The 8,582-nt window shown below is 53.7% G+C and overlaps 2 protein-coding genes across 2 annotated transcripts; one reads left to right on the top strand and one right to left on the bottom strand.

Moving 5' to 3' along the window:
- Nucleotides 1-260: 260 nt before the first annotated feature.
- LOC148110007 (uncharacterized) lies at nucleotides 261-2,673 on the bottom strand. Its single transcript, XM_087863131.1, has one exon. The coding sequence runs from the start codon at nucleotides 2,671-2,673 to the stop codon at nucleotides 1,624-1,626; it is 1,050 nt and encodes a 349-aa protein (XP_087719257.1). The 3' UTR covers nucleotides 261-1,623.
- Nucleotides 2,672-6,504, top strand: IRF2BP2 (interferon regulatory factor 2 binding protein 2). The gene is made up of 2 exons (XM_045783455.2): nucleotides 2,672-3,716; nucleotides 4,298-6,504. The coding sequence occupies exons 1-2, from the start codon at nucleotides 2,672-2,674 to the stop codon at nucleotides 5,011-5,013; spliced, it is 1,761 nt and encodes a 586-aa protein (XP_045639411.1). The 3' UTR covers nucleotides 5,014-6,504.
- The last annotated feature ends 2,078 nt before the right edge of the window (nucleotides 6,505-8,582 follow it).

Here is an 8,582-nt window from a genome sequence, read left to right as displayed (position 1 = left end):
CCACTTTGGGCAGTGGCCCAGAGAGAGAAGTCACGTGCTACAATGAGTGGCACAGGGTCTCCATGGAGAGTGACCAGAGGGACAGGTCCGGAAAGACGTTCCAGGCAGCAGGTACCAGGAGTGACCAAGCCCACTGGCACCAGCTGCTCCAGGGAAGGATCTGGGCAGGCCCACTTCTCCCAGCTGGAAGAGGGTGCGGCAGGATTGCAATTGCAAGCAAGATCCGGGAACAGATGGGGAGACCTTTATGGCAAGCACACCTTCTCTGGAAATCCCCAAGAGAAGACATGCAGGGTTGGCCTGTAAAAGCATTTAGGTCTGGCATTACGTTTTCTGTGCCACTTTCGAACAGGTTTCTTCATGTGCTTTAGGCAGCTCCCTCCACTGCTTTGCTGAGGGTGTTTTTCCTCTTCGTTGTGGTTAATCCTTTGAAGCAACCTGGCATTTTCAATAGCAACAACTAGAGAGAAACGTCAGCAGGATTTTTTCTCTCTCCACCTACCAATCCAGTTGTAGGAAAGATAATATAATTAGTACCCTGTTCTTCCCACACTTAACCAGCCCATTCCAGTCTCAGGGAGCGATGTGGGCCTGTTTTCCAACAAAAGAAGCTCCAAAGGGCCGCCCTTACAGAGTTGAAGTGTCTAAGTCCCAACTGAGAGTGACTAAGCCCCCGTCTATTAGTCAGTAAGACTAACGACCAGCCAAAAGTGATTTACCATAACACACACCAGCTCCTCCTCCTGATAAAAGTGTGAAACTCGAGTGCTCACTTCAGTCTGGGTACAGTCTGCGGCTGCCAACAGTGGCACAGCAGGCTCTGCGGCCTCACCCCGCCTTCGCGCCAGGCGGGTTTGCACGCACCAGGGGCTACCCTGGCCTCGGCTGCGCCGTCGGTCCGGCCCCCCTACGGCGCCGGGGACTTCAGCCGACGGCCCGGCCCCGCGCGACAGCTGCCTGCGGGGCCCACGGGCCGGCCCGCCAGCCACCCCCGCGGCCTGCGCGGACCCCAACGCCCGCGCCCCGCGCCACCTCCAGTCCAAGTTTGGTGCCGGGGGCGGGGCCTGGAGGCCCACTGTTGCCGGAGGGGGCGGAGCCTGCGCGGTGACGCGACCGCGCTGGCCGTAGACCCCGGATCCCTGGAATGTGCATTCGTTCAATGAGGCCGCCAGTGCCAGCGGCGCCGAGTCACGTCCGCGCGGAGCGTGCGCACTGGGCGGCGGCGGCGGCGCACGCGGATCCGCGGTTCTGCGCCCACGTCACGCGCCCGCTCCGCGGTCCTACATAAGGCTGCTGGGTCCTCTGGCACCGCGAGGACCCCCGCTGCGCAGGGCAGGCTAGTGCTGGGGAAGAGGGGAGGGCGGGGCTGAGAGGAAGTCTTGGTGTTTGCAAGGGGTACCGCGCTCCCGACCCCGTCCGGGAGGGCTCCGCCGAACGGCGTGTGGACGCAGTTCCAGGCTTGGGAACAGTCAGACTTCTCTGTTAGTAAAACTTAAGGGCACCGCCGGCGCGTGTGTCCTTCCCAGACAAATGCGAGTGTGAAAGCACTTAGTGGAGTTCAAACGTAACTCCTTAAAAAACAAAACAAAACTGTGAACCACGCTAGATTTAAAATCCCCATCCTCAAGAGACGGACAGCACCAAGTCACAAAGTGGTGTTGCTTTTAAAAACACGAGCATTAGCACAATGTGGCCCAAACGTTCTGGAGGGGAGGAACGGTGACCGAGTAGTGCAGGCAGCTGAGCGGCTGGAGGGAAGCAAACCACGCTTGCACCGCCTTCACCTCGGGGACACCGGTCGCGGCGCGGACGGGCGGCGCTGCCTCGCGGGCGGGCGCCGCGGATCCGGCTCTCCCGGCAGCGCTCGTTCTCTCTCCGCGCGGGGGGAGGGGGAGGGCGCGAGCGCGGGGGAGGGCGGGCGCGCGCGCGAGGGGAGGGGGCCCGCGCAGGCGCCGTGCGAGGCTGTCGAAGAATCAAGTCTGTAGAAGTGGAGCGGCCGCGGCGGCAGCAGCAGCAGCGACGGCGGCGGCAGAGCTGAGGAGGGCTGGGCGCTGACGCGGGCGCTGGAGAGCGGCGATTCCAGGAGCTGTGAGAGAGCAGCGGAGCGACCCGGGGCCCGCGCCGCGCCCGTGCTCCAAGCCGTCCGGCCGCTGCCGCCGCCTCGGCGCGGCATGCCCCGCCGCTCGGGCTGAGCCTGCCCCGGCGGCCGCCCCCCGCCCCCCGCCCCCCCGGCCTCCCCGCCCCCCGCCCCGCACTCCGCGCCGGCCGCCGCCGCGACCTGCTGCGCTCCCCCGCGCCCGCGCGGCCCGTCTTCGCCCCGGTCTGGAGGCCGGCCGCGGCCCCGGCCGAGCTCCCGCCGCCGCCGCGCCCGCCGCGCCGCGCCGCCCCGCCGCCCGCCCGCGCCCGCGCCGGCCGGGGGGACGTGCTGCCGCGGCTGCAGCCCCTCGCCCCGCGCCCGCCGCCCCTCGTGCCCCGGGGGCGCTGCGCGGGCGCCGAGCCTTCGCGGGCTTTGCCGCCGCCGCCGCCGCCTCTGCGGCCGCCGCCGCCGCTGGTGGGGGAGACGCGGGGTTGGGGGGGGAGGAGGGCGCGCGTGGTGCCGGCGGGGAGCGGCGGCGCCCCCTCCTCCTCCTCCTCCTCCTCCTCCACCTCCAGCGCCGCGGGCTCCTCGGACATGGCCGCGGCGGTGGCGGTGGCGGCCGCGTCCCGGCGGCAGTCGTGCTACCTGTGTGACCTGCCCCGCATGCCCTGGGCCATGATCTGGGACTTCACCGAGCCCGTGTGCCGCGGCTGCGTCAACTACGAGGGCGCCGACCGCGTCGAGTTCGTCATCGAGACGGCGCGGCAGCTCAAGCGGGCGCACGGCTGCTTCCCGGAGGGCCGCTCCCCGCCCGGCGCCGCGGCCCCCGCCGCCGCCAAGCCGCCACCGCTCTCGGCCAAGGACATCCTCCTGCAGCAGCAGCAGCTGGGCCACGGCGGCCCCGAGGCGACCCCGCGCGCCCCGCAGGCCCTGGAGCGCTACCCCCTGGCGGCCGCCGCCGAGCGGCCCCCGCGCCTCGGCTCCGACTTTGGCGGCAGCCGCCCGGCCGCGGGCCTGGCCCAGCCGCCGACGCCGCAGCCCCCGCCCGTGAACGGCATCCTGGTGCCCAACGGCTTCTCCAAGCTGGAGGAGCCCCCGGAGCTGAATCGCCAGAGCCCGAATCCGCGGCGCGGGCACGCCGTGCCGCCCACCCTGGTGCCGCTCATGAACGGCTCGGCCACGCCGCTGCCTGCCGCGCTGGGCCTCAGCGGCCGCGCCGCCGCCTCGCTGGCCGCCGTCTCGGGGGCCGCGGCCGCGGGCCTGGGTTCGGCGCAGCCCGCCGAATTGAGCTCGCACAAGCGGCCAGCGTCCGTGTCGAGCAGCGCGGCCGTGGAGCACGAGCAGCGCGAGGCGGCGGCCAAGGAGAAGCAGCCGCCGCCGCCCTCGCACCGCGGCGCGACCGACAGCCTGGCCACCGCGGCCGGGGCCACCGAGCTGGGCGCCGAGGGCGCGAGCAAAGGCCGCGGGCCGGGAGAGCAGGACTGGGTCAACAGGCCCAAGACCGTGCGAGACACGCTGCTGGCGCTGCACCAGCACGGCCACTCGGGGCCCTTCGAGAGCAAGTTTAAGAAGGAGCCGGCCCTGACTGCAGGCAGGTTGTTGGGTTTCGAGGCCAACGGGGCCAACGGGTCTAAAGCAGGTAGGGGCGGCTGTGGAGTGAGGGGACCTAGGGGAGAAAGGGGGACGCAGAGCAGAGGAGGGGGTGTTCTTTCTATTCACCCTTCTGCCCCAGCCCAGAAACAACAAACACCCAACTTCCTGATCTGCCTGAGGCGGAACCAGTGCTTAGTGGCAACGTGTTCATGTGCTGAAGCAGCATAACAGAGATGAGTCAGACTGGGCTGATAGGCACTGACACAGGGTTTTCCTTTCCCAGCACATTCTTGGATGGGAGCGTGAGGGCACCAGCCACCTTTTAACCTGTTAGGGGACGTTAGCAATCGTATGCACAGTTCAACCTGGGTACCTGCATGCATGTGTAAAAACAGGCTGTTACATACGTGCTGTGTTCTGTGGCTTTTAAAATCCAGCCTCAGGGCCCCATAAGTCTTAAGTGTTGTGAGTTGCACGTGCGCTTGAAACTCGTGAGATTTTCTATACAAGCTTTAAGAGAATAGAAATTCTTTAGTGAGTCTTGTTTTGTGTCAGTAAAAGAAATGGCCTTTTCAGTGCACATCCATTTATTTATTTTTTCCCTTTTCTTCCCCCCCCCACAACCAGTTGCAAGAACAGCAAGGAAAAGAAAGCCTTCTCCAGAACCAGAAGGTGAAGTTGGGCCCCCTAAGATCAATGGAGAGGCACAGCCATGGCTGTCCACACCCACAGAAGGGCTCAAGATCCCCATTACTCCTACATCCTCTTTTGTGTCTCCACCACCACCCACTGCCTCACCTCATTCCAACCGGACCACACCGCCTGAAGCGGCTCAGAATGGCCAGTCGCCCATGGCCGCCCTGATCTTAGTAGCAGACAATGCAGGGGGCAGTCATGCCTCGAAAGATGCCAACCAGGTTCACTCCACTACCAGGAGGAATAGCAGCAGTCCACCCTCTCCGTCCTCTATGAACCAAAGAAGGCTAGGCCCCAGAGAGGTGGGGGGCCAGGCGGCAGGCGGCACAGGAGGACTGGAGCCAGTGCACCCTGCCAGCCTCCCAGACTCTTCTCTGGCAGCCAGCGCCCCTCTGTGCTGCACCCTCTGCCACGAGCGGCTGGAGGACACCCACTTTGTGCAGTGCCCGTCTGTCCCTTCGCACAAGTTCTGCTTCCCTTGCTCCAGACAAAGCATCAAACAGCAGGGAGCTAGTGGAGAGGTCTATTGTCCCAGTGGGGAAAAATGCCCTCTTGTGGGCTCCAATGTCCCCTGGGCCTTTATGCAAGGGGAAATTGCAACCATCCTTGCTGGAGATGTGAAAGTGAAAAAAGAGAGAGACTCGTGACTTTCCGGTTTCAGAAAAACCTGATGATTACCCTTAACTAAAACTGCTTGAATTGTGTATATATCTCCATATATATATATATATATATATATATATATATATATATATATACACACACACACACTCACACATATATATATATATATATATATCCAAGACAAGGGAAATGTAGACTTCATAAACATGGCTGTATAATTTTGATTTTTTTGAATACATTGTGTTTCTATATTTTTTTTGACGACAAAAGGTATGTACTTATAAAGGCATTTTCTTCTTTTGTTAATGTTATTAGCATATCTTTGTGCTTTATTATCCTGGTGACAGTTACCGTTCAATGTAGGCTGTGACTTGCGCTGCTTTTTTAGAGCACTTGGCAAATCCGAAATGCTTCTAGCTGTATTTGTATGCACTTATTTTAAAAAGAAAAAAAAAAGCCAAATACATTTTCTGACATTGTAAGATTGCCTTACTGTCTGTTATTCCTTATTGCTGGCCCTTCTCTCAGGCTGGAGGCCAGTTGGTGGAGAAGGAAAGGGAATGAGCGAAGGGGGCACTGTTGTGAAGTGGGCGGCATGCCACTGAGAAATGTCACCAAGTTTACCCCAAAACATTGTCCTCTCAGAGTAGTAGGAAAATAGATTTTGAATCTTTCTCTGTTTTGTTCTTAAAGTTCAGTTGTTGGGATATTGATGACTGCCTGAGAGTTGCTGCTGAGAGATTTTCAGGACTGTGTGGTTTTGGGGGGGGAGGGGGAGTTTTTTGTTGTTTTTTTTTTTAAAGGCAAAGTTGACCACTGTTCACTGCCCACGTGATCAGTTGTAGGATTACAATGCTGCATGCTAGTTGGTTACATAATACACAATTCAGTGACTGAAGACGGTGGTAATGGATGGTGGTGTGTACAAGATGGCACTGCCATCTTTGAACAGAGCCTGGCTCTGCAGCGCCACTTCATCTTTTTTAAACACCCTAGAGCTCTGTTTGTTGTTGGTGGTGTCGTTTCCTTTAAAAAGAGTCGCAAGAGAAGTTACAGTTCAGGTGAACTTGGAGATTGTGGGATTGGTTTCGTTTCTGTTTTGTGTTTCGTTTTGTTTTTTTATCATTTACCTGTAGTGCTATTGCTGTTGGTACTATCACCTACACCCCGTTTCTAGTGAGTGCTAAATACAGTATGGTACAATGACAGTAACAGCGCGTGGTGCTGCCAGGACTGCCCGTGGGCATATCAGTGACAGCCCAGATGGGGGTGGAGGAAACCTGTAATTTCCTTCTTACATGTGTTTGAAATACCAAGTGAATAATACTGTTCTTCTGGAAAAAAAAAAAAAAAAGATAAACTAGTGAAAATTAAAGAAAGGGTTTTAATAATAGGCAGGCCCCACCTCTCAAACTATTCTTAGAAACCTTTTGTAAACTAATTTCTTTTGATTACTATTTTGCATCAGTAAAATGATTTTTTTTAAACCAATAAATCATCTGTTATTAGAAATAGTTGTCTCACAGTGATACTGGTTTTTCTTTTGTGCTGTTACGATCTAACATTGACAGGAACACTATTTTAAATCCTTTTATGTTCAGGTGTTTGTAACTGGCCCTATAATTAGGCTGAATCATGGCTTCAAGGTCTACTACAACTTATGTGTATCGTTTACGACCTAGCTTCTATTTTAACTTGAAGATAGAGATTGTTACCCTCTTTGGATTCTTTTTTGGTTACGTTTTTGTCTTTCTTTTTTAAATTGCTCAAATATTTTTTAATGGTCGAGTTATTAACACTTGAAAATCAGATACTGCACCAAATACAGTATTTTTTTTTTTGTAGTGTTTTTAATGAGTGCACCTATTACTAATGCTCTGCAAATTCATGTTACCGGTCATTGTTATATTACAAACAGAGTTGCATGATTAACCAGTTTGTTGTTACACTTTTTTTTTTTAATTGGCTCATCTATGACTCAGATCAGACTGGTTTCTCTTATGTAAATGCACACATGCAGAAACACAGAGTCAATTTTACATGCCCATAAAGACGTGTAAAGAATTCAACTATTATGGTTTGTTGTATAAATGTGTATCTAAGCACTTTATTATAAACTGGAATTTGACCTCATAGATTTTACAAGTTGATCAGTCATTTGACCTAATTCGTGGTAGCTATCTGTATGCTTTGCAATCTCAATACAGATAAGCTTTCCAAAAAAGATTAATAAAGAACCATCCTGCTGTTTTGAATAAGTCTATCCAGCTGTGGAAAAGACAACGTATGGTTTCTCTGTGCTGGTGTTCAAGGAGGGGGGAGAATAGAAATAGCTTTAAAGGGTTGTGTATTGAGGTTACTCCCATTAAAATCTAAGGTCTGCATGAGTCTGCCTGGCCCTTGGGTGGCCTTCATGGAAGGCTTGCAGCTGTAAAATGTTGATCCGGGTTATTTTTCTGGCATTCTCTTAAGTTAAAAAGTTAACACTGGGACACGGGTTTGATCTTTTGTTGTACCTGATGACAGTGCAGAGATTCTCCGCAACTGGATAAAAAGGTCAGAAAGCTACTTCCTGTACACGGGCAGTATCAGATTTCAGATCCTAAATATTTCAGCTGTGCTTTTAATACTCAAAATATTAGGGGATGGGGTGTCAAAGCTTTCCCTTTTTGCTTTAACAATTTATAGAATTTAACAGATGTACTGTCTTTCATGTGGCCTCACATTAAAAGTTATGAGAACGTACACATGGTTTACAACTTTTACTATATACCTTTCCTTGGCCACCACGTATTTTTAAAGTGTGCCACCTTTTAACCTTTACTTTTTTTTTAAGTTGAAGGTGATACTTTTTCTATATATGATGAAATTCATGTCAGCTGAAGTGAGTGTAATCTCAGATATCTACATTATTATATTTTAAAATCACGCTATGGAAAAATCACCTGCATTCTGTCATTTGTCAGATTTACAGTATCTTTTTTTTTTCTTTAACTATTAGCATTAAATAAAGATAAAATTGGGAGCACTGAACATTTTCTGAGGGCTTTTCTAATTTTTTAAAGTCAGCTCAGAATGGCTATTGCTTTAATCACTAACGGCAATGTGACCAAAGGATGTGTGGGGTTGGGGTTGGGGTTTGGAACTGCAGGAGAAGAACAGGAGATAAAAGACTGCAGAACAAAAAGGCAACTGATGGTAGAAAAAAAAAAGTGCTAGGGACCGGGGGAAAGGGCAACTGGATAAGGGAAACAGATAAAGAGAAGAGCTGAACAAAGTACAGCCAGAAAGCACTTGTTTATTTTTCAACTTGCAGTAGAGCCAGCCACTCTGCAATCGTAGACTGGAAGGAAAAGATCCTGACAACACTGAAAAGGCTGTCGAGACATGGAGCTGCTCTCTGGAAAGCTTTGGAACGAAACAGCCATGTTGGGCTATGTGAAAGGCAGTGAAGACAAAAGAGGGGGAAAATAGCCTACCTTTTGGAAAGCTTTGGAATAAAGTCAGAGCGAAAGCCAGGTGTGAGGTTTTGTGAGGTTTATTGACGTCCTGAAATCTGAATTTATAAATAAGAGATAAGAGGTGGGAAGCC

This window comes from Ursus americanus, chromosome 6 (genome assembly GCF_024610735.1).
Source record: "Ursus americanus isolate L20-20 chromosome 6, mUrsAme1.1.p, whole genome shotgun sequence".
Taxonomy (NCBI): Eukaryota; Metazoa; Chordata; class Mammalia; order Carnivora; family Ursidae; genus Ursus; species Ursus americanus.
Note: the sequence above shows the minus strand (reverse complement) of the source record. Positions and strands in the feature narration are given on the sequence as shown.